This window comes from Schistocerca americana, chromosome 1 (genome assembly GCF_021461395.2).
Source record: "Schistocerca americana isolate TAMUIC-IGC-003095 chromosome 1, iqSchAmer2.1, whole genome shotgun sequence".
Lineage (NCBI taxonomy): Eukaryota > Metazoa > Arthropoda > Insecta > Orthoptera > Acrididae > Schistocerca > Schistocerca americana.
In genome coordinates, this window is record NC_060119.1 from 1,014,701,201 (window position 1) to 1,014,727,083 (window position 25,883).

The 25,883-nt window shown below is 43.4% G+C and overlaps 1 protein-coding gene across 1 annotated transcript in view; it reads left to right on the plus strand.

Moving 5' to 3' along the window:
* Positions 1-25,883, plus strand: part of LOC124595998 — a 107,390-nt gene that overhangs the window by 16,220 nt on the left and 65,287 nt on the right. Inside the window, exons 2-3 of the mRNA XM_047134948.1 lie at positions 12,382-12,475; positions 20,004-20,350. Coding sequence (XP_046990904.1) covers positions 12,382-12,475; positions 20,004-20,350 — 441 coding nt within the window. The remainder of the gene's footprint in view (positions 1-12,381; positions 12,476-20,003; positions 20,351-25,883) is intronic.

Genomic DNA, 25,883 nt, shown 5'->3' on the forward strand with positions numbered 1-25,883 from the left:
AACCTAAGGACATCACACACATCCATGCCCGAGACAGGATTGGAACCTGCGACCGTAGCCGTCACGCGGTTCCAGACTGAAGCGCCTAGAACCGCACGGCCCCTGTGTGAAGAAGACGCTGTTCAAATATGATGTCGTTCTGAGCACTGGTTCTCTTACTACAGTGATATGAAACTGGAACGTTAATTATGGACACCCTGTACTTTTGTTTATATCGAGTATATATTTCGACGGAATTGAGTCAATCTCACTGCTTCGCCGCTATTATGGTGTGATGATTCACATGTAGCCGACGTTGCCTTAGCGACATTCCCTCACAATCACTGAGATCTTTAGGAAAGCCAGTCGTGACAAAAGAATTCCACCTTGATAGTAGATGTAAAATGAAGGCGACATACATCCTGACCTGAAGAATAATGTAATAACACCAATTTCCGGTGTCAATATTATCGAACTAACGGTTTAATAAGTCAGGGTTCAGAAATACTGACACGAATTTGTACAGTGCTATGGAAAAACTCTAGAAAAGGACCACGAGGAAGATAATTTTGAGAATTTGAGAAATGTAAGAACACACGAGGCAATAATGACTCTGCAACGTATCTCAGAAGATTAGTCAACCAAAGGCAAACATACGTTTGTATTATGTGGACAATTAGACTGCAGGGCTGTCCTACGTGGCTCGGCGCCATGGTGCCTATGAAATTTTCATGAGCAACTTTCTATTTCCACGATTTCTAATATGAAATCAAATTTCAGTACCAGCAGTTTTTTTGTACACTCAAGTCTGTATTCATTATTTTCCTAAAAAAATATTAAGACCCCAATTCTGGGGAATTGCAAAGAGTCACTTTAATCCCCACGAAGTTTTGCTGCAAGCGATGAGTTCGTCTTTTTATATATTGTTGTTTGTACCAATAGCTTCTTCCTGTGCAGTGCTTTTGGCGCTATCCAGTATAGCTCGAGAGCTTGTGAATCTACATTCATTTCCGTGTCGTGTGTGTGATCGATTATTCTTAATACAATGTCCCTAAAAGCCAAAGAACATATAGTCCTAACAGTGATTGGAAGGAGCAATATTGTTTTCTTGAACCAGTATTGTTTTTTCGTATTCACAGGAAAACCTGTGTTCTTATTGTGTGAGTGTGTTGCCAACTTATACAGTTTCGAACCCTTACAGGTTCATTTTCAAGCCTGGTCCACTGAGGCTGCAGCCACAGTGCCTGATCTTAATAATAGATGCTGAGTGGCAACACACGCTCTATAAACGTTTGCAGGGTGAATGCCAAAATCCACACTTGCCTGCAAACAAGTGGAAATACAGTTGGTAACAGGAATGTGTGAATTGTGGCATTCACCCTGAAAACATTTATAGGGCATGTGTTGACACTCGGCGTTTATTTTTAAGATAAGGCACTGTGGCTGCAGCTTCACTGGTCCAGGCAAGAAAATGAACCTGTAAGGGTTCGAAATTAGTCGCCTAATAAATACTGCAACTGTTGGCAGAACCATTAATAAACACTTTATGGAATAATGATTATGTTATATTTCAAAATAAAAAACGACCAACAGTCTGGAACTGCGCGACCGCTGCGGTCACAGGTTCGAATCCTGCCTCGGGCATGGATGTGTGTGATGTCCTTAGGTTAGTTAGGTTTAAGTAGTTCTAAGTTCTAGGGGACTGCTGACCTCAATGTTAAGTCCCATGGCGCTCAGAGCCATTTGAACCATTTTGAACCAACAGTCTTGTTATCACCCTTCTGTTCTGTTACAAGGGGTAGGATGAGAGTTGTTTCATGCTACCTGATTGGGAAATAATGGTGACGTTGCAGAAAAACTAGCACGACATATATGTGTGCGGGGATCTCTCACTAATCTTCGATCTACATCTTCTGGAGCTTTTTTTCTTTTTTTTTTTAACAGCACGGGCTTGGTTTTTTCATCCGAGTCTTGTAATTAGGCTCATAGTGCAGTGGGCTAATGACTTTTGTAATATTTTCACAATGAAGATTTGTTAAACGCTAAGCAAAAAACAAGCATCTGAACGGTAAACAAAAAGAAGCATCTGGTGCCTCAAGCTTCATTACTGCGTTATTTGAGCAAAGACTGCCCCAATGCTGGAAGCAGCGGAGTCGCAGCCTTGCTGGGAAATACCGGACGCCGTCCAGGAAACACATACCGTATGCAGATCGGCGATAAGTGGTCAGCTGGCCGCGGCCGTGAATAATTAATTAGCTGCGTGTCTTTGAGCCACTCCACCGGTAGGCGGCAATGAGACGCGAATGTAGAAAGGCGAGTTTCATACAGAATGTCCGACCACCCAAGTGGTGTCGATAATCCAACCAAGGTTCGGCCACGAAGCACGCCGCTTTCTCTGGAGAAGCTTCATTTTCCTCTGGATGATTACACGGGTATCAGCGGCTCGCTCGAAAGGATACAACTATGCACTTCACTGACTGGCTTCAACGAACTCTGCGCTGTCATTCTTTTTTTCAGTGTCTTCTAGGGAGGTCCACAGTCGGTGTTAGCATTACTGACCACACTGGAGATATCTAGGGTGACGTACCTCATTTGGTAATTAATCACTGCACATTTTAATTTTCAGGAGATGCTGCCCCTCAGCTCTCATATATTTGAAAAACGTCGTATTACCGTTATCAGCTTCTGGTAAAATACGTTATTTTCACAACCGGTTTCAGTCGTCTGACCATCATCAGTTCCCTGTATACCAAATAAAATAATATATTAGCAACATTAAAGGCCTAAGCCATCACTAATCTGTTAACTGATGTAACTGTTAACGACTAGCTACATCATGTTATATTATGTACTCACATAAAAGTATTTACAGTAGCATATTAGGGGAAATATAAAATCGCTATCGTCCGGTGATAAATCTTGTGCAGAGTTGCCTGTTACCATATCGTAATATAAATTACGTCGTCAGTGTATGAAAACAGTGTTCGGTAATGTACTCATTCATTTTGAAATTATAATCGGCGTTATCACTGTGAAAAGATTTATGCCACACAGAGGCGACTGGACAGTTGATAAAAATGTGTACTGGTGGAGGCAAAGAAGTCTCAATACATCGATAGTGACTAGAATCTTGCAATTACTAAGCTGTCTGTCGTCTGCTACGATAATTGCTTGCCACAGTCATAACAGGTGTACTGCAGATTGCATGTAATAGCAATTTGCGCGTGTTGCACTGACAGCTGTAGTGACAGAAAACAAAATGCAAAGAAGTAATAGGCCCTACTGTGTAATGTATAATGCTTCCATCGTACAGTAACTTTTATGGTACGGACCGTACAGATACATACATTGTATTCCCATCCGATTTGTCTAAATATATGTAGTACAACATATGTAATACGCTCAGTTTTATGGACAAACAGTTGTATCAGCACCTCAAGTAACACATTTTCATTGCACATTTTCTAGCTTATGAAATTGCTACTCTAAGTGTCGGGACATGGACGTAGAAACTACGATTCTAGCAAGCTTTTGTAATTGTAGGGTGCATTTTATTCCTGTATTCACTGAATGTGTTTCCTTTTAATATATGCTGATATTTATACAGAATTTTTATGTTACTGTTAGCGAAAATAAAATGGAACCAAAAGAAGTGTGCCAAGCGCTTGAATAAAATTACTCGTACGTTGAATTTTTAGAGCCAATTGTTTCATGCACGGAGATAGATCGACTATTAGGATTTCTGCATACATTCAGTATCTGTGGATAGAAAATCTCGTCGCACTATTGTTTTATGTAGTATGTACCTGGTTTCTGGAATTTCTCATTGTAAAACTGTTTTCATTAAGGTTCGTTATAAAATCTCACAGAGGTACATTTTATTCGCTATGAGAATGAAAGTTTCCAGCTCTGTTGTGTTGATTACGACTACACGTGGCATCTAGCTCAATCTTCAGTTCGTTTGGTTTACGTTTCTGTTTGTTCCTAGTTAATTGTTTCGAGAATAACATATCGAAGTACAGTTGTACCCTATGGTTGCGGAGGAGTTACTGCGTTTCCACAACACAAGTTAAGTATTCCGACATTATTGGTCGGTATATCACGTTGGAATTTACCCGCCTAATCGGAGTCTATTTTATACACCCTCCTTATAGTACCTTACCTTAAAAAAATGTGATTCTTCTTCATACTGTGCTTCTGGTGTTCACATCAATTTGGAGACCATTACCGCTGAGTATAATCAGGTATTAGCTATTCTGCACCTATCTCTCGCTCCGCAGTCATCAAAATGAGCCCCTTACTAACGTTTATAATGAAAAGGAATTTTCTTTGGGCACATTTATTGTTAAGATGACGAAAGAGCAAAGATATTTCATTAAACCACGAACTAATGAGTTAATGAGATATTTGGTCCTGCTTATTTCTAACAAACTTTTTTCGTAGGACGATGATGGAATGCTCAGTGCATCCAAAGTGCTACTAACAACACCTTCTCAGATTCTCAGAAACGAAAGCTAACTCTCCATATTGAGGGCAGACACTTGTTACAAAGCATGCCTCCTCTGCACTACCACTGTGCGTAAAGTAGTGCAGACACTTGCTTCACCAATACCCTACACCCACTTAAACTCAACCAAGTTTAACTGTGTGCACTATACTTCCAGTTTGAAAATCACTTGATTGCTGGATCACTTAAGTCTTAATTGACAGCAATTGGAAGCCTTCAAGGTGTCAGTGTTTTGTGTTTGACCCCTACCACTATTAATAACTATACGTTGGTGCAGAAGTTCGTTGTGTTTTTGTTTTGCTTGTTGATATTTCGTTTGCTATGGGTTTATTTGTCGCTTGTCATTTTTTATTTGTAGTTCACTATCGCTATTTCAGTTTAGATGTTGTCATTTTGTCATTTAGAGATAGTGAGTCGAGCTGTGGACTCTAGAAACTGGAGTGCCAAATGAAATAATCGGAACATTTACAACATATCCTTCTGTTTGAGTTCAATATAGAGGTGAAAGCAGTGGAGGCAGCCACAAACATTTACACAGTGTGTGGGGATAATGGACAGAGTACAGGAAAAAATGGTTTTCTCGTTCGTTTCGACGTTAGTGGTTCTCCACGTTCAGGAACACCTTTGGGGATCGATGAAGATCGTTTAAATGCATTAATCCATAATATTCCACGTCAGAGTACTCGTCAAATGGCAAATATGAAGAAATATGATCATTTCATGCGACATTTGCACTCACTGGGGAGGGTTCAAAAATTGGTAGGTATCGCATTCACTAAGCGAAAAATCACAAAAATCGCTGGGTGGCTACATGTGTATCTCTGCTTGCTCGTAATCAATTGGCTAGTAAACAACACTGACCATTCGTATCCCGTATCGTTACTGGCGAAGAGAAATGGTGTCTTTAATATAAGGAAAAAAAAGGAAGGGTTGAGCCCAAACAAAGTAGCGACTCCCAGTACAAAGACCTAGGGGTATCCACAGAAGGTAACCTTATGCGTCTGGTGGAATAGCGACGGTGTGGTGTACTACTAATTGCTTCACCAAGGTGTAATCATCACTTCCGACATATGTTGTCAACAACTGAGACATCTCGCAGACGCATTCCAAAACCAACAACCTGGAGGACTGCATGAAATGATGCTATTCCACGATAACACTCGCCCACAATCTGGCAACCCGACAAAGAAGAGATGTTGGGTTGGCAAGTCATTCTGCATCCATCTTTTTCATCCGATCTTGCGCCCTCAGATTTCTTCCTTTTTCGCTCTCTATCGAACAATCTTGAAGGAACTTTCTTTCCGGATGAAAATGCGTCCGGACCATGACTCCACGAGTCCTTCGCCTCAAAACCATTTGATTTCTACAGTCACGAAGTCTGCACCAGCGTTGACTAATTGTTGCAAAATAGTGAAGGAGAATATATTACTGATAACTTTAGTCTGTGTTATGCGTATCTGTTGTGTTTATTAAACTTATTGAGAAACCCTTCGAAACTGTGCACTAACCTGATAATAATACAACATTGTAGTTGCCGTTACATAATTATTATGTTGTGCTGTTAACTAGCTTGTTTATCTGTTGCGAACTAAATAATAAAGAAATTTCTGGTCCATCGTAGGAATTGCCTTGAATTCGGAGAAGCAGTTTTCGTGAGATACTAAGCATAAGTGTCGAATCATAGCTGATAAGGAAAAGCTGAACGAAGCGAAAAAGAGCGTAAAGAGAGCAATGAGAGAAGCATTCAACGAATTCGAACATAAAACATTGGCAAACAATCTAAACAAGAACCCTAAAAAGTTTTGGTCATATGTAAAATCGGTAAGCGGATCTAAATCCCCTATTCAGCCACTCGTTGACCACGATGGCACCGAAACAGAGGACGACCGAAGAAAGGCAGAAATACTGAATTCAGTGTTCCGAAACTGTTTCACTGCGGAAAATCGTAACACGGTCCCTGACTTCAGCCGTCGCACGGACGCCAAAATGGAAAATATTGAAATAAACGATATCGGAATTGAAAAACAACTGCTATCACTTAGTAGCGGAAAAGCATCCGGACCAGACGAGATACCCTTAAGATTCTACAGTGATTATGCTAAAGAACTTGCCCCCTTTCTATCAGCAATTTATCGTAGATCGCTGGAAGAACGTAAAGTACCTAGCGACTGGAAGAAAGCGCAGGTCGTTCCCATTTTCAAGAAGGGTCATAAATCAGATGCGAATAATTATAGGCCTATTTCGCTTACGTCAATCTGTTGTAGAATAATGGAACATGTTTTGTGTTCTCGTATTATGACGTTCTTAGGTAATACAAATCTCCTTCATCATAACCAACATGGATTCCGCAAACAGAGATCATGTGAAACTCAGCTCGCCCTATTTGCCCAAGAAATTCGCAGTGCCGTAGACACTGGCGAGCAGTTTGATGCCGTATTCCTGGACTTCAGGAAGGCATTTGATACGGTTCCGCACTTACGTTTAGTGAAAAAAATACGAGCTTACGGAATATCGGACCAGGTTTGTGATTGGATTCAGGATTTCCTAGAAGAAAGAACACAACATGTCATTCTTAACGGTTCAAAATCTGCAGAGGTAGAGGTAATTTCGGGAGTACCGCAGGGAAGCTTGATAGGACCTTTATTGTTTACAATATACATAAATGACTTAGTTGACAACATCGGTAGCTCCGTGAGGCTATTTGCAGATGACACGGTTGTCTACAAGAAAGTAGCAACATCAGAAGACTCGTACGTACTCCAGGAGGACCTGCAGAGGATTAATGCATGGTGCGACAGCTGGCAGCTTTCCCTAAACGTAGATAAATGTAATATAATGCGCATACATAGGGGCAGAAATCCATTCCAGTACGATTATGCCATAGGTGGTAAATCATTGGAAGCGGTAACGACCGTAAAATACTTAGGAGTTACTATCCGGAGCGATCTGAAGTGGAATGATCACATAAAACAAATAGTGGGAAAAGCAGGCGCCAGGTTGAGATTCATAGGAAGAATTCTAAGAAAATGTGACTCATCGACGAAAGAAGTAGCTTACAAAACGCTTGTTCGTCCGATTCTTGAGTATTGCTCATCAGTATGGGACCCTTACCAGGTTGGATTAATAGAAGAGATAGACATGATCCAGCGAAAAGCAGCGCGATTCGTCATGGGGACATTTAGTCAGCGCGAGAGCGTTACGGAGATGCTGAACAAGCTCCAGTGGCGGACACTTCAAGAAAGGCGTTACGCAATACGGAGAGGATTATTATCGAAATTACGAGAGAGCACATTCCGGGAAGAGATGGGCAACATATTACTACCGCCCACATATATCTCGCGTAATGATCACAACGAAAAGATCCGAGAAATTAGAGCAAATACGGAGACTTACAAGCAGTCGTTCTTCCCACGCACAATTCGTGAATGGAACAGGGAAGGGGGGATCAGATAGTGGTACAATAAGTACCCTCCGCCACACACCGTAAGGTGGCTCGCGGAGTATAGATGTAGATGTAGATGTCTCAAATTTGTATCGTAGACGCATGGTACAAAGAATAAATTATGTGTGTAGCGGGTGGACTATGTGAGGAAGCCGTTATTCGTACATTCATTTCACAAGCTGTAATCTTCACAACACTGCGCACGCATTAATGTTAGTACCTGAAAAAATGTAATTATTGGTAACTTATACGGCCAGTAATACTGTCTTATGAAATTGTGATAACAGTAATGACCTCTTTAAAATGATTAGTTTTGTTACGGAAACGTAACTGAACGCTTTCGTTTTAACCCCTCAGATAATTTTATTTTCCACTCAGGGGGTAATTAACCCCAGTTGGGAACCAATGGCCGTCCGTTGTGGCCGAGCGGTTCTAGGCGCTTCAGTCCGGAACCGCGCTGCTGCTACTGTCGCAGGTTTGAATCCTGCCTCGGGTATTAGGTGATTAGCTTTCCCGGCCATTTCAGCTGAAAATTTATTTTAACTACAGGATTCATTCTGGTTTCCTTGGGATAAGCATTGCCACACTAGCATGCACTAGTAACCACAATACAAAAATAGATGCGGTATGCAGCTGTATAACATTGCAGAAACTGAACACTAGAGCTGAGATCTTGTACAAGTATTTACTTTCCGACTCGCATCGCTATCCCTACCACCCTTTCTTCAGCCTTCCGAGAAACGGGGACTTGAAACACTACAGGAATTTTGCAGTTACGTTTATGGCTATTTTTATACCTATGTTTTTTTCCTGAGTTTCTTCTGGCGTATACAACGTTAAAATAACTTCCGGGAATTCAGGCAGGTAACACTTTTAGCGCACGTCGATATTTCGGCGGGAGAACACCCCGCCATTTTCAAGGCAGTTTGTCTTGGCTGAATTCCCGGAAGTTATTTGAAAATACCTTAAGGTTTTCCGTACCACTTCGCAGGCAGTCATTGGCTCGTGTGATGTGGTTCCTGATCAGCGCTTCCTCATGCGTGTCCGTTCCTGTAACAGGCAGATACTATTGCGATATGTGCCTGCACTGTGAACAAATATTTTCTCTCTGTTAAGAGAAACTGCCGATCGGTCGTTGTTATGCTTCAGAAGTCCTTCAAGAACGATACCTACAGGATGCACAACCGCGTGTGCCGACGATCTACCGCGGCCGACCGCTGTGTCCGAGCGGTTCTAGGTGCTTCAGTCCGGAACCGCGCTGCTGCTACTGTCGCAGGTTCGAATCCTGCCTCGGGCATGGATGTGTGTGATATCTTTAGGGTAGTTGGGATTAAGTAGTTTTAAGTCTAGGGGACTGATGACCTCAGATGTTAAGTCCCATAGGGCTTAGAGCCATATGAACCATTTGATCTACCGCGATACACCTATAGGTGAATCAGTATGACTGACGAATAACTTGGAAACGCTCGTCAAGCTCTTTATGAAGCCCTTAGAATGATCACTTACCATGCAGCTCTGATCAATTTTATGATACAGAACAGTAAAAAATCTACAGAATTTGTACTTCAAGTAATTTCAGGAGAAAGAAAAACATCATCCTATTTATAGCAGCTGTGTAAGTGCCTTCTTTAAAATGAGAAGGAAGAAAAGTAAGATACGCTAGAGTTTAACGTCCATTGACGTCGGGGTCATTAGAGACGGAGCACAAGCTCGGAATAGAGAAGGAAACCACTCGTGCCCTTCCAAAGGCATTACACCTGCATTTGCCTTAAGTGATTTAGGGAAATGATGGAAAACCTAAATCTCGATGGCCAGACGGATTTCTAACCAGCATTCTCCAACTCCAACTCACTCGGTTTTTAAATTAGAGTGTACCTTGTTTCCGCTACACGACACAAGAATCATCAACTAGTACAAATACTCTGATTCATACGATGAAAGAATCGATTAGGAAACGTGAAATGATTTTGACATTACTTTCCCCGTGTAAAAGAACTGGGTGTAAAGTACTTATCTTCAGAGAAAAACGGTTGACTGGTTTCTTTACATCCTTATTTTGAAAATGTCGTGAGTGATTGACGTCAGCAGATACGTACATGCGCGGAAGAGGTGACTTTGCGTCTCCGTGTATGTGCACGTATATTTGTGTATGGGATGGCATGGTTTTCATGACGGTATTACCTCAGCTCTCACTGCCTGACAATTGGATAGCTACTGGCAAAGAAGTTAAGAATATTGGTGTCCCACACTGATTATTTGGAATGAGTGAAGCTGTTCACAACCTGCAGGTTGATTTCAACACCAAACAGTTTGACAAGGCATTTTCCTATTGAAATACCGAGCGAGAATGCGCTGTGATCAGCACATTGGACTCGCATTCGGAAGGATGACGGTTCAAGCCTGCGCCCGGCCATGATGATTTGAGTTTTCCGAGATTTCTATAAATAGCTTCAGGTAAATTCCGGGTTAGTTCCAGTGAAAAGACACTGCCGAATTCCTTCCTCATCCGATGGGACCGATGACTTCGCTGCTTTGTTCTCTCCCTCGAAACAGTCAACCAATCTATTCAAGTGGTATGTCTTTACCTTCCACCAACCTTCGAACTGACTTTCGCAGCGACTTACCTACAGCTTAACGTGCCTCTTAACCAGAGCGCAATTTATAATTTTTCCCGTAAACAAATCTTTACCGGAGATGAAAGAAGCTACAAGTGACACAAAATTACTCGTACCGAGGGAGAAATGAAGCTGGGATATTCTTCTTTGCAATCTGATGTTTATCCTCTTGAGATCATTTCACTAACACGTAACTGTTGTTTCCTCTGGAATGTCTGCTGTTAGTTACTTGCTCCCTAAAATCAACTGTGATTTTTTGTTACGTCACATCCGTCTCTGTGCCTTATTGTAAGAATTTAAATTGTAGCCATATGCTTGTCGCTTTTTTAACACTTTTTGTTAGCTTACCTTATCTGTTTGTGTATTCGGTTCAAATTTTGTAACTGATGTTAAACTATCGTCCCGATGAGTTAGAGACTTGAAGCTTTCAACATAGCTCAGAAATAGATAACAACGAGATATTATCTCGCTTTGTATGGTCTCTGGCAGAGGGTACTTTGTGTACCACTGCTATTTCCCCCTTTCCTTGTTCCAGCCTCGAATGAATCGCACTCAGAACGAACCCTGGTAAATCTCCGTGTGAGCTCTACGCTCTCTAATTTTTATCTTAACGGTCGTTTCGTAAGGTACATGTAGGAGGAAGCAAAATATTGGAGAGAAACTGAAATGAACGTGAGATTTACCACATGTGTCTGTTGCAATGTCGTGAAGAAGTATGAAATCGACTGAAAAATTTACCACACGGGAGATTAAACAGCAGAATGTAATTATTTAAATAAGAAACTTTTTAATATACTCGTTCTTAAAAGTACTAAAAATTATAAAATAATTTCTCCAAGTCCTATACTGATTTCTTACCCAGTCCTAAAAATTTGTGTTTGAGAATTTCCAACAGCTACGCCAATACTTGTAAAATTTAAAACGAAAAACGTGAGGTGCATGCAGTAAACAGCAATAACGGGTGTAGGGGGTAGCTGCCGCTGCGAGAAGTCACGTAACAGTTCATATCACTTGCAGTGCAATAACATTGCTAGCACGTCAGGTGAATTATTAACGCATCAGTTACCCGTTGAGAGCGTCCCACGTTTTTCGTTTTAAATTTTAAAAGTATTGTCACAGCTATTAAAAATTCGCAAGTACAATTGTTCAGGGCTATTCGTAAGGCATTAGGAATCTGCAAGGGGTAGGAGAAATTAATTATCTTGTGGTTTTTAGTCCATTTTAAAGATGTTACATTAAAAAGATTTTATTTAAATAATTTTTAACCCTAAAACTATCTCAGTGGCCTGTAACAGATTAGTATAATTTAATAATTACACCAGATATTTGAAAATATGATTTTGAAGTGTTTCTTACAAAACGCTAACATTTTTAAGTTCAATATTTAGTCACGGAGACCGATATCCGAAGAGAATCACAACTTAGTTTCGTGTTTGCAGGATTGATTATTGTACCCGCTAATCGTTATTTCTGTGGTTACATTTAAGTTACATACACTTTAAACGTGAAATAGTCTTCCTATGCAGAAAATTATATGCTTCTGTTTACAAAACAACTTAGCTTTCACTACTGTATAAAACCTATCATATTCATTCTAACATCATTTCACCAGTTTATTACAACATTTTGGTTCTAAAATGAAATTATTCTTGAAATTTTCTTTCAGTTTTAACGAAATTCCCTCTTTTTGTTGCTTCTACAGTGGTTTTCTGCTTTCCCAATCGAAAACGTGCTCTGTCAGGTTCATGACACCCTACTTTCAGCCTATCGATTTTCGTTATTTGTGTCTTGTCTTCTTCTTTATCTTGAATCTCAGTTTATTCCATTTCATGTTGCAGCAGCGATGCTACTGCCCCTGGTGTCGTCGTTACCGCAGCTGAGAGCAGACTCGCAAATCGTGTTCAGCGCAGACGATGACAGCATCGGCCCCAGGTAACCTCTCCTAGTACGTATAATACACATATCAAAAAAAGTTTTGCATCACCTCGGTTCCGCGAGTTCCGGAACCTGTACAGAAAATTGGAATAGAGATCAACATAAACATTAGTTCCCACACATTGCATGTTGTACCACCATACAGCGAGACCTTCAGAGGTGGTGGTCCAGATCGCTGTACACACCGATACCTCCAATTTCCAGTAGTACGTTCTCTTGCATTGATGCATGCCTGTATTCATCGTGGCATACTATCCACAAATTTATCAAGGCAATGTTGGGCAAAATTGTCCCACTCCTCAACGGCGATTCGGCGCGGATCCCTCAGGGTGGTTGGTGAGTCACGTCGTCCATAAACAATACTTTTCAGTCTATCCCAGGCATGTTCGATAGGGTTCATGTCTGGAGAACATGCTGGCCACTCTAGTCGAGCGATGTCTTTATCCTGAAGGAAGTCATTCACAAAATGTGCACGATGGGGGCGCGAAGCGAATTGTCGTCCATGAAGACGAATGCCTCTCCAAAATGCTGCCGTTATGGTTGCACTATCGGTCGGAGGATGACGTTCACGTATTTTACAGCCGTTACGGCGCCTTCCATGACCACCAGCGGCGTACGTCGGTCCCATATAATGTCACCCTGAAATAGCAGGGAACCTGCACCTTGCTGCACTCGCTGGACAGTGTGTCTAAGGCGTTCAGACTGACCGGGTTGCCTCCAAACACGTCTCCGACTATTGTCTGGTTGAAGTCTTATGCGACACTCTCTGGTGAAGAGAACGTGATGCCATTTCCGAGCGGTCCATTCGGCATGTTGCTGGGCCCATCTGTACCGCGCTGCATGGTGTCGCGATTGCAAAGATGGATCTCACCATGGACGTCGGGAGTGATGTTGCGCATCATGCAGCCTACTGCGCACAGTTTGAGTCGTAACACGACGTCCTGTGGCTGCACGAAAAGCATTATTCAACATGGTGGCGTTGCTGTCAGGGTTCCTCCGAGCCACAATCCGTAGGTAGCGGTCATCCACTAAAGTAGTAGCCCTTGGGCGGGCTGAGCGGGCCTTGTCATCGACAGTTCCTGTCTCTCTCTATCTCCTCCAACAACATTGCTTTAGTTGTCTCCGTGATTCCTGGACACTTCCCTCGTTGACAGCCCTTCCCGGCACATAGTAACAATGCGGACGCGATTTAACAGCGGTATTGACCGTCTAGGCATGGTTGAACTACAGACAAACACGAGCCGTGTACCTCCTTCCTGGTGGAATGACTGGAACTGATCGGCTATCAGACGCCCTCCGTCTAATAGACGCTGCTCATGCATGGTTGTTTACGTCTTTGGGCGGGTTTAGTGACATTTCTAGACAGTCAAAGGGACTGTGTCTGTGATACAATATCCACAATCAACGTCTATCATCAGAAGTTCTTGGAACCGGAGTGATGCAAAACTTTCTTTGATGTATGTATTTTGGTCAGTCTTCTGACTGGTTCGCTGCTTCGATGAGGCCCACGACGAATTCCTCTCTCGCGCCAACGTCATCTCAGAGTAGCACTTGCACCCTATAGCCCTAATTATTCTTTTTATGTCTTGAAATCTGTCTCCACCTACAGTTTTTACCCTCTACTGCTCCCTCTAGTACCATGGAAGTTATTTCCTGATGTCTTAACACATTTCTTATCATCGTATCCCACCTTATTGTCAGAAGTATGTTCCTTTCCTCTGTGGAGAAGCTGTTCTTTCTTTATCTTAACAGGCTGTCTAATTTTCAACAACCTTCTGTAGTAGGGAAGACCAGATTTGGTCAGACTTATCGTGTTTAATAGGGTTTAGTTCAATTAAATGTTTATTATAGTATAACTTAGTACATATACTTGCAACTCAACATTACATTTAAGAGCGTAAAATTAGTGCATATAGGCTCAACTCGGGTGCATTAGCGTATCCCGGGTATGGACAGGCTCAAGCACTTATGGGAGCACAATTACACATGTCGTAGAACACAATAACGAGTGAACAAAACACACTACTAAAATTATCAAAATAGTTTTATTCGCAGTAAACAGGCTTGCTTATGCCATTTAAGTAGTAGTAAAAATATTTGATGAACTTCCACCTGTTCTCATAACATTCGTCGCAAGCTTACCTTTTACATCTAAGGCGCTGGATCCATTCTTGATTTATTTTTGATTGGTTGCATCGTTTTAACCAGTAAATATAAAGGCAATTTTCAGCCTCTTTAACAGACTGCTAAAGGTTAGAACAGAAATGAATGAATGGGACACTACTTTCTTTGTTAAGCTTAAGCGGTATTATGATTAACCGTCACTTTCTGTAAGCTTGCTTTGTACATCCTTATATACTACATGTATACGCTTTTATAATACAGGGGCCTGTACTTGGCATAAATAAGTTCCGAAACTGGAAAAAAAAGAGGCGAGGCGCGTCTAGAGCGTACACGTTGGTACCCGAAAGATGGTGAACTATGACTGGCCAGGACAAAGTCAGTGTAAACCCTGATGGAGGTCCGTAGTGATTCTGACGTACAAATCGATCGTCGGAGCTGGGTACAGGGGCGAAAGACTAATCGAACCATCTAGTAGCTGGTTCCATCCGAAGTTTCCCTCAGGATAGCCGGTGTCGCGCGAGTCTCATCCGCTAAAGCGCTTTCACGATAAAATAAAATAATATCTTAAAGTACACGGCTGTTGGTTAATTTTACTGACATTGACAATTACTTAACCAATCGATGTCCCCTGGCCGTGATGGACCAACAGAGATTGAATGGGATATTCCTTGAGAAGAGGGCCGCTTGCTAACAGACGCTTTGCAAATGTTATTTTGTAAGAGGACTTTGAGAGGAAGGAGGAGAAACAACATGATGGAAGACATAAAGAGAAGAGGAAATTACGCAGCCCTGAAGAGGATACCAGAAGACAGGAGAGCATGGAGAGCTACCAGATGAAAACCTGCATTTGGGCTGAACGTGAAGGATGACATCAGAAATGTGGGCTATCAAGTTTTTCCTTGCTTTTGCTTTCAGAAATTTCTTACCCTTATCAGATCTTGCGCTCAAAGAATGAATTCTTTCTGCTTGCATTTCATTAGGTTCAAATAGCTTTCATAGCAATTTCTGCCTTTTATTCTCTTGCTCCTTCACTTTTTTAGACTGCATTTCCAAGTACTGTTGTCTTAAAGTTTCTTTGACTGGAGTACCAGAATGGCAATGTAAGGTAGTGTGTAAACGTGCCCCAATAGAACTGCGTAAACGTGTCCCGTCTCCATGTTTGAATTATCTTAAAATCTACAGCAGTAACTTTCAGGCTTTCACATCTCTTAAAGCAGAATAATCTCCTGTAAACTAACATTCACTCTAACACAAAGAAAAGACGACGCACTACGAAGGAATTATCTGAATGGGAGGGAAATCGAGAGATGTGATTTACACGCATAGACAAAAAATTGATTAAAATTTCAGAAAAATTGTAAAGAGCTTGACAAACTGAGCAAATTGATAATGCGTTGGCCCACTTGTGGTCCTTGTGCAAGCAGTTACTCGGCTTGTTGTTGACGGAGTTGCTGGATGTCCTCCTGGGGGATATCGTGCCAAATTCTGCCGAATTGGCGGATTAGATCGTCAGATCTCGAGATGTTTGCAGGGCCGTGCCCATAACGCTCCAAAAGTTCTTAATTGGAGACAAATCCGGCGACCTTGCTGGCCAAGTAAGGCGTTGGCAAGCACGAAGACTAAGCAGTAGAAACTCTCGCCGTGTGTTGCTGGGCGTTATCTTCGTGAAGTGTGAGTCCGGTAAGACGTGCCATGAACGGTGCGTAGAATATCGTCGACGTACCTCTGTGCTGTGAGGGTACCGCGGATGAAAAGCAAAGGGAACCTGCTACCAAAAGAATTCGCACCCAGACCATCTCTCCTCGTTGTAGGACCGAATGGCATGCGACAGTCAGGCAGGTATCCCACTGCTGTCTGGGGCGTCTTCAGACACGGCTTCAGCCTGGAAACGCATTGACTGGAGTAGAATCGTCTTAAGTTATAGTCTCGCTTCGAACTGAGCCCCGAAGATCAGCAAAGACGTGTCTGGAGACACCCCTGACAGCTACGGGATACCAATCTGACGGTCCCCTGCCATACGGTTCACCAATCGTGCGTGACGGTCTGGGAAGCCATTTCTTTTTCATTGGTTGTCATCGATGGCGTCTTTACAGCGCAGCCGAACGATATGCTACGCCCCGTTTTGTTGCCCTTCAGTGCAAGCGAACATGGGGTGACATTTCAGCAAGACAATGCCCTCCTGCACACAGTGAGAATTGCTTGTCTTCATGCTTGCCAAGCCCTACCTTGGCCAGCAAGGTCACCGGATCTGTCTGCAATTGTGAACGTTCGGATTATTATGGTTCAAGTGCCTCTGAGCACTATGGGACTTAATTTCTAAGGTCATCAGTCCCCTAGAACTTAAAACTACTTAAACCTAACTAACCTAAGGACATCACACATATCCATGCCCGACGCAGGATTCGAACCTGCGACCGTAGCGGTTCGGATTATTATGGGCAGGGCACTCCAATCATCTCGGTATTTTGAAGATCTAGTGGGCTGAATGGATTCGATGAACTTCGCCGTTTTCGGGATAATCGTTCACAGGTTCTGTATAAAACAATCTACTTTTTTTGAAAGTTGCTTATCTCAATGGATTTCGCCATTGACAGCCCATATCTTCGCTACGGCGATCCCTTGTGCTTGCCTGCACCGCCACCAGGCGGCATCCAACGTAGCCGTGGGCAGTGGTTATAATGTTTTGGCTCATCAGTGTGCATGAAATTTTTTTCCTACGCGTTTACATATTAAGTTTGTTCTTTTCTCAATCGATTTGGTTATCTTTCCTATGAAATGACGGAAGTTTGCAGCGTAATCTGTAACAAAAACATTAGTATGTGGAAAGAATTTGCTTCCAAAGATTGTGATACGGGGTATGCAGCCTCTCACTTTAATACTCGACATACCTATTTCGTCAGCGTCTCTTTATAATGTAATTACACAAAATAGAAAGAACATGGTGGCGTAAGTGATTTTATTTAACAATAAATACAGACTGCTGCGAGCGACAAAATTATGAAGACAACAGATAATTCAAGTGCGTATAATGAGGTGAGGAATCAATAGTTTGGAATATTTCGGGAATTTGCTAAATAGTGAATGTTGTGAACGTTTTTGTAAATTCCTTGTTTCGGCATTGACAATAGCAACATTCTTTTCAAAATCAATACACCATCGTCTGTCATGTTTCTGAGGTGGATTATTTCATTGTTTTGGTACACTACATAAACGATGTAGTAAATGGTAGGATTACTGGTAGTATTGGTAACACTTGTAGGAAAGAAACGTGAATGAATGTGTAAGAGAGAAACATGGAGCTGATGGCTTCTCTTTATTATTTTCTTTGTTTGGTTGTCTATTTTGCACATAATTAGAACCACACATCATTCATTGTTAGTTAATTGTGTATTTTCTTTCCTTACGCAATATAAATTGCATTTTATAAATAATAGAAATTAGTTGATCGCTTAGCTTTTACGCTTTTATGTAACCAAAGCAATTACTTTTGATTCACGTACAGCTTACATGCACAAACGTCAAAACATATATATATAATTATTGTTGTTATTCGTACTCAATAGAACGTTCTTCAGCATGATCAAAAGCAAGACTTTCCTGTTATTACTGATAAATGCGAAAGTTGTTTATAAATAGCAGAAACAACTTTACGTAAGTTCGCCAAAGTATTGAAGGGATGTTTTTTTTTAGCTTTCTGTTTGAGGAAATTGCGTTTTCCGGCGCTGTATGATAAATCCGTATTGTCATTCAACGTAGGCTTTCACGGCCGGCATCTTCTTCAGTTAAAACTTCCGGGCTGAGAGGGCGTGTTCAGTACCGCGGAAGATGCCTCATGCAGTTGGAGATGCAATATCAGGGAGGTCTGCTATACACGGACCATTGCCTCTCAGCCTGGAAGTTTTAACTGGAGAACCGGGTTTTATTTTCTTTACTACAACATCCCTCTGTTTAACATTACAAATAAACAATTTTCGAATACTCCCTTAATTAAAGATTGGCAGATTCACGTTTTAAGTGACAGACAGGAGGATAAAGATGTAGAGAGAAAATATTCCATAGGTTATCAAGCGCTTTATACATCCTCACTCAGGTTCTAGACGGTTCACAACTGCCGGTTTTTAGGATAATGTAGTAATACATTGATCACATCCGTAAGGAAAGTGATGCAGTTCCCCACAGTCGTTTAATGAACAAAGTAAGAGCATATGGACTATCAGACCAATTGTGTGATTGGATTGAAGAGTTCCTACATAACATAACGCAGCATGTCATTCTCAATGGAGGAAAGTCTTCCAAAGTAAGATTGATTTCAGGTGTGCCGCAGGGGAGTGTCTTAGGACCGTTGCTATTCACAATATACATTAATGACCTTGTGGATAACATCGGAAGTTCACTGAGGATTTTTGCGGATGATGCTGTGGTATATCGAGAGGTTGTAACAATGGAAGATTGTACTGAAATACAAGAGGATCTGCAGCGAATTGACGCATGGTGCAGGGAATGGCAATTGAATCTCAATGTAGACAAGTGTAATGTGCTGCGAGTACATAGTAAGAAAGATCCCTTATCATTTAGCTACAATATAGCGGGTCAGCAACTGGAAGCAGTTAATTCCATAAATTATCTGAGAGTAGGCATTAGGAGTGATTTAAAATGGAATGATCATATAAAGTTGATCGTCGGTAAAGCAGTTGCCAGACTGAGATACATTGGAAGAATCCTAGGGAAATGCAATCCGAAAACAAAAGAAGTTGGTTACAGTACACTTGTTCGCCCACTACTTGAATACTGCTCACCAGTGTGGGATCCGTACCAGATGGGGTTGATAGAAGAGATAGAGAAGATCCAACGGAGAGCAGCGCGCTTCGTTACAGGATCATTTAGTAATCGCGAAATCGTTACGGAGATGATAGATAAACTCCAGTGGAAGACTCTGCAGGAGAGACGCTCAGTAGATCGTTACGGGCTTTTGTTGAAGTTTCGAGAACATATCTTCACCGAGGAGTTAAGCAGTATATTGCTCCCTCCTACGTATATCTCGCGAAGAGACCATGAGGATAAAATCAGAGAGATTAGAGCCCACACAGAGGCATACCGACAATCCTTCTTTCCACGGACGATACGAGACTGGAATAGAAGGGAGAACCGATAGACGTACTCAAGGTACCCTCCGCCACACACCGTCAGGTGGCTTGTGGAGTATGGATGTAGATGTAGATGTAGTAATGAGGTAACACCCAATGGATATGCAACACATCCAACATACAAGTAACACAGGCCCGACGTTAACTGACGGAAACTGCTGGGAAAATTACCATAATCGACGTTTACTTATATGGTAGTCTAAGGCAGCCTCAAGTAGTTTTGCGACTCTATTGATGACGCAGCAACTGGTCCGCAGGTTCCTGGCTGGGGGCACGTCAGCTAACGAGGTGGGTCGCAGCACGCGCTACCCAGGCGGCTGGGGCAGGCCCCTTTTCATCACGACAACGCCCAAGCCTGAGCAGCCGCGCCGCCAGACGCGGCCGCCCTACGTCGACTACGACGAGCTGTTCATCTTCGATCGGCCCTCCATGCCCATCGAGTACGTGCCGCGCACCACCAGCCCCGCCACCACCACCGACAGTGGCTCCACGCGCGAGAACTGCAACTGCCCCACCACCAACGAGTACAACCCCGTCTGTGGCACAGACCACGTCACCTACTCCAACCCGGGGCACGTCTACTGTGCCAAGTACTGTGGCAAGAGTAAGTCTGTCATCATACGGAAACGTAGTTAAATTAACTGATTTAAGTGTCAGGAAGTCGTTTCTGAAAGTATTTGTGTGGAGTGTAGCCATGTATGGAAGTGAAACGCGAACGATAAATAGTTTAGACAAGAAGAGAATAGAAGCTTTCGAAATGTGGTGCTACAGAAGAATGCTGAAGATTAGATGGGTAGATCATATAAATAATGAGGAGTTATTGAACAGAATTGGAGAGAAGAGAAATTTGTGGCACAACTTGACTAGAAGAAGGGACCGGTTGGTAGGGCATATTCTGAGGCATCAAGGGATCACAAATTTAGTATTGGAGGGCAGCGTGGAGGGTAAAAATCGTAGAGGGAGACCAAGAGGTGAATACACTAAATAGATTCAGAAGGATGTAGGTTGCAGTAGGTACTGGGAGATGAAGAATCTTGCACAGGATAGAGTAGCATGGAGAGCAGCATCAAACCAGTCTCTGGACTGAAGACCACAACAACAACAATTTTCATTTACGTGTTAAGAATCGTCAGTCTTCTGAGCATTCTGACGTGACGAATGACAAATTCCTCTGTGGTGCCAACCTCCATTCCGCAGTAACATTTTACCTAATACCCTCAATTATTTATTACATATATTTCAGTCTCTGTATTTTCTCTACAGTTTTACCATATATAGCTCCCTCAAGTACGATAGAGGTTATTCTTTAATGCATTAGCACGTGTCCTATCATCCTCTTCTTCTTCTTCTCAGTCTTTTCTACATGTTCCTCTGCTCATCGATTCTGCAGAGAACCTCCTCATCCATCATTAACCCATCCTATTTCGAACATCCTTTTGTAGCACCAAAACCGAAAGCTTCGATTCTCTTCTTATTCAGGTTTCCACAATCATGATTCTCTACCATTCTCCAAAAGTTCCTTCTCAGATATTTGTTCCTGAAATTAAGGCTAATGTTTGATACTAGTTGTCTTCTTTCATCCTGGAATGCCTCTTTCCCAGAGCTGACGTGCTTTTCATCTCCTCCTTACTTCGCCTGTCATGCGTTACTTCCAGCTTAGCGGAATTTCTTCGTCTACTTCGTTGTCCTCAGTTTTGACACGGAATTGACTGCTAATCTCATTTGCGCTACTTCCATCTTTCTTCAGTTATTCTCAAATCATGTTCTGTATCCAGTGGAATGCTGATTCCATTCAACAGATCCTGTAACGCTTCTCCAATTTCACTGAGGATAGCAATGTTACCAGAAAACATCATCATTGACATTCTTTCACAACGAATTTAAAACTGCTGTTGCATTCCCTCTCTCGTCATCAGAAGTAAGTCCGTATGGCATCTCGGGTTGATAAGGCACATCGACACTGTAACCTTTACGCTGTACAAAAAAATAAATAAATTAATAAATAAAATAATATAAAATACAAAATTAAAAAATTAAAAAATTAAAAAAAATAAAAAATTCTGATTCCCATGCCCGGTAATTTGGAGATTAGCCTCATCTGATGGGAAAAGATTGCCAACAAATCTGGTATCGTTATTTATTCCTCCTTATGGTCTGATGGTTTCAGTTCCTGTACAACTTCACTTTAGTGAATCTTACAGTCTCAGTGGAGAAACCGAGGGGTGGTTGTGAGTTTTAGATCTGATGCTGTAATGAGCTTCCTTTTCTGATTGACGTCCATAGTGATTAAATGTCTGGTGCTTACTGATTGCGTTCAGTTTTGATGGTTTCTTGTTGACAGCTGGACATATGTTCGAAATTCTCGGTCATGCCATGATGGCGTAAAAAGATGGAACGGGATGATGTCTTCAAATGTAAAGATCGAGCAGCAGCCATCATTGTTATAAGAAGCAAGTGAACTGGTGAAGAGAATAATTGCTCCACGATTATTAAGAAGTTGCGCACAGAGAGATGCCACTACCACCCTTTGCAGGTTGCTGGAGTTGAGTATCGATGAGCTAGCAGTAGCTGATACCATTTAGGCCTTCTGACAGTCAGAGCCCCCCCCCCCCCCATCCATTTCTTCAGATACTTAAGGTTAGCACAACAGACTGATAGGAAAACGACCCTCATAAATGTACAATGAATGCCAAGCTTGCAAAATTACTGAACAGCAATACTTTCACGGACTCCCTAGCTATCGATTTAATGGAAAAGTCCAGTCATTAAAAGACTCACACACACTGACGTACACTGATATTAAAGGAATAACTGAATTGACTACGCTGTCAGTGGAGGTAGTAGGTAGGCATACAAAGGAGTTAGTAAGAGGCACTACAATGAAGAATGTCGAAGCACATGCACAAGATTCACTGAGGTGAAATGCACTCCCGAATAACCAAACAGCGTGTAGATAATTATTACTCCAATGAATAAGTCGAATATCACAGAGGGGACCCTAATATCTAATGATACTTGATCAGAAATCATCTTGTCCACTCTTGGTTCAATTCAACCATCGAAGTGAAGCAGCATTTACACAGTAAGTACAGAAACCACATTCATGTCTCGCATCCAACAGAGAAGTCTCGCCCTAGAGATCACAGGAGTGTCTTACACCAGCGTCTGCAGAAGGCTAGAAAAATTTCCATCTCTCGTCTCCTGGCGTTCTCATGAAAAAAAAAATTGACATACACAAAAACTACTTTCGGCCAGTTTAAACCAATACAAACGAAAAGAAACGCCGTTCAAAGGTTTTAAACGAATACTGGACTTGTTTGGTGCCAAGGTGTCATGTGATAATGTGGGCAGTGCTTTCTCTCACAGAGCTTCTCTGTCCAACATACACGACACAAATGACTGTGCACTCCTCCCACAGTGTCACAAAGCCACTCTGCCCAGCATATACCACCCCAGATGACTGCACAGCCATCCCACAGTGTCACAAAGCCACTCTGCCCAGCATATACCATCCCAGATGACTGCACAGCCCTCCCACAGTGTCACAAAGCCATTCTGTCCAGCACATACCACGCCAGATGACTGCACAGCCCTCCCACAGTGTCACAAAGCCACCCTGCCCAGCATATACCATACCAGATGACTGCACAGCCCTCCCACAGTGTCACAAAGCCACTCTGCCCAGCATATACCACCCCCAATGACTGCACAGCCCTCCCACAGTGTCACAAAGCCACTCAATCCAGCACATACCACCCCAGATTACTGCACAGCCATCCCACAGTGTCACAAAGCCACTCTGTCCAGCACATACCACCCCAGATGACTGCACAGCCGTCCCACAGTGTCACAAAGCCACTCTGTCCAGCACATACCACCCCAGATGACTGCACAGCCCTCCCACAGTGTCACAAAGCCACCCTGCCCAGCAAGATGACTGCACAGCCATCCCACAGTGTCACAAAGCCACTCTGCCCCGCGTATACCACCCCAGATGACTGCACAGCCCTCCTACAGTGTCACAAAGCCACTCTGTCCAGCACATACCACCCCAGACGACTGCACAGCCCTCCCACAGTATCACAAAGCCACTCTGTCCCGCACATACAACCCCAGATGACTGCACAGCCCTCCCACAGTGTCACAAAGCCACCCTGTCCAGCATATACCATCCCAGATGACTGCACAGCCCTCCCACAGTGTCACAAAGCCACTCTGTGCAGCACATACCACCCCAGATGACTGCACAGCCCTTCCACAGTGTCACAAAGTCACTCTGTCCAGCACATACCAACACAGATGACTGCACAGCCCTCCCACAGTGTCACAAAGACGCTCTGTCCAGCATATACCATCTCAGATGACTGCACAGCCATCCCACAGTGTCACAAAGCCATTCTTCCCAGCATATACCACGCTAGATGACTGCACAGCCCTCCCACTGTGTCATAAAGCCATTCTGTCCAGCACATACCACCCCAGATGACTGCACAGCCCTCCCACAGTGTCACAAAGCCACTCTGTCCAGCACATACCACTCCAGATGACTGCACAGCCGACCCACAGTGTCACAAAGCCACTCTGTCCAGCACATACCACCCCAGATGACTGCACAGCCCTCCCACAGTGTCACAAAGCCACCCTGCCCAGCAAGATGACTGCACAGCCATCCCACAGTGTCACAAAGCCACTCTGCCCCGCGTATACCACCCCAGATGACTGCACAGCCCTCCTACAGTGTCACAAAGCCACTCTGTCCAGCACATACCACCCCAGACGACTGCACAGCCCTCCCACAGTATCACAAAGCCACTCTGTCCCGCACATACAACCCCAGATGACTGCACAGCCCTCCCACAGTGTCACAAAGCCACCCTGCCCAGCATATACCATCCCAGATGACTGCACAGCCCTCCCACAGTGTCACAAAGCCAATCTGTCCAGCACATACCACCCCAGATGACTGCACAGCCCTTCCACAGTGTCACAAAGCCACTCTGTCCAGCACATACCAACACAGATGACTGCACAGCCCTCCCACAGTGTCACAAAGACGCTCTGCCCAGCATATACCATCTCAGATGACTGCACAGCCATCCCACAGTGTCACAAAGCCATTCTTCCCAGCATATACCACGCTAGATGACTGCACAGCCCTCCCACTGTGTCACAAAGCCATTCTGTCCAGCACATACCACCCCAGATGACTGCACAGCCCTCCCACAGTGTCACAAAGCCACTCTGTCCAGCACATACCACCCCAGATGACTGCACAGCCCTCCCACAGTGTCACAAAGCCACCCTGCCCAGCATATACCATACCAGATGACTGCACAGTCAGCCCTCCCACAGTGTCACAAAGCCACTCTGTCCAGCACATACCACCCCGGATGACTGCACAGCCCTCCCACAGTGTCACAAAGCCACTCTGTCCAGCACATACCACCCCAGATGACTGCACAGCCCTCCCACAGTGTCACAAAGCCACTCTGTCCAGCACATACCACCCCAGATGACTGCACAGCCCTCCCACAGTGTCACAAAGCCACTCTGTCCAGCACATACCACCCCAGATGACTGCACAGCCCTCCCACAGTGTCACAAAGACACTCTGTCCAGCACATACTAGCCCAGATGACTGCACAGCCCTCCCACAGTGTCACAAAGCCACTCTGTCCAGCATATACCATCCCAGATGACTGCACAGCCCTCCCACAGTGTCACAAAGCCACTCTGTCCAGCACATACCACCCCAGATGACTGCACAGCCCTCCCACAGTCTCACAAAGCCACTCTGTCCAGCATATACCATCCCAGATGGCTGCACAGCCCTCCCACAGTGTCACAAAGCCACTCTGTCCAGCACATACCACCCCAGATGACTGCACAGCCCTCCCACAGTGTCACAAAGTCACTCTGTCCAGCATATACCATCCCAGATGACTGCACAGCCCTCCCACAGTGTCACAAAGCCACTCTGTCTAGCATATACCATCTCAGATGATTGCACAGCCCTCCCACAGAGTCACAAAGCCACTCTGCTAAGCATATACCATCCCAAATGACTGTCCAGCTCTCCCACAGAGCCTGAAAGCAGCCGAAAAGTGCCGAGATGTCAGCTGCATTGTCGTTTAAGA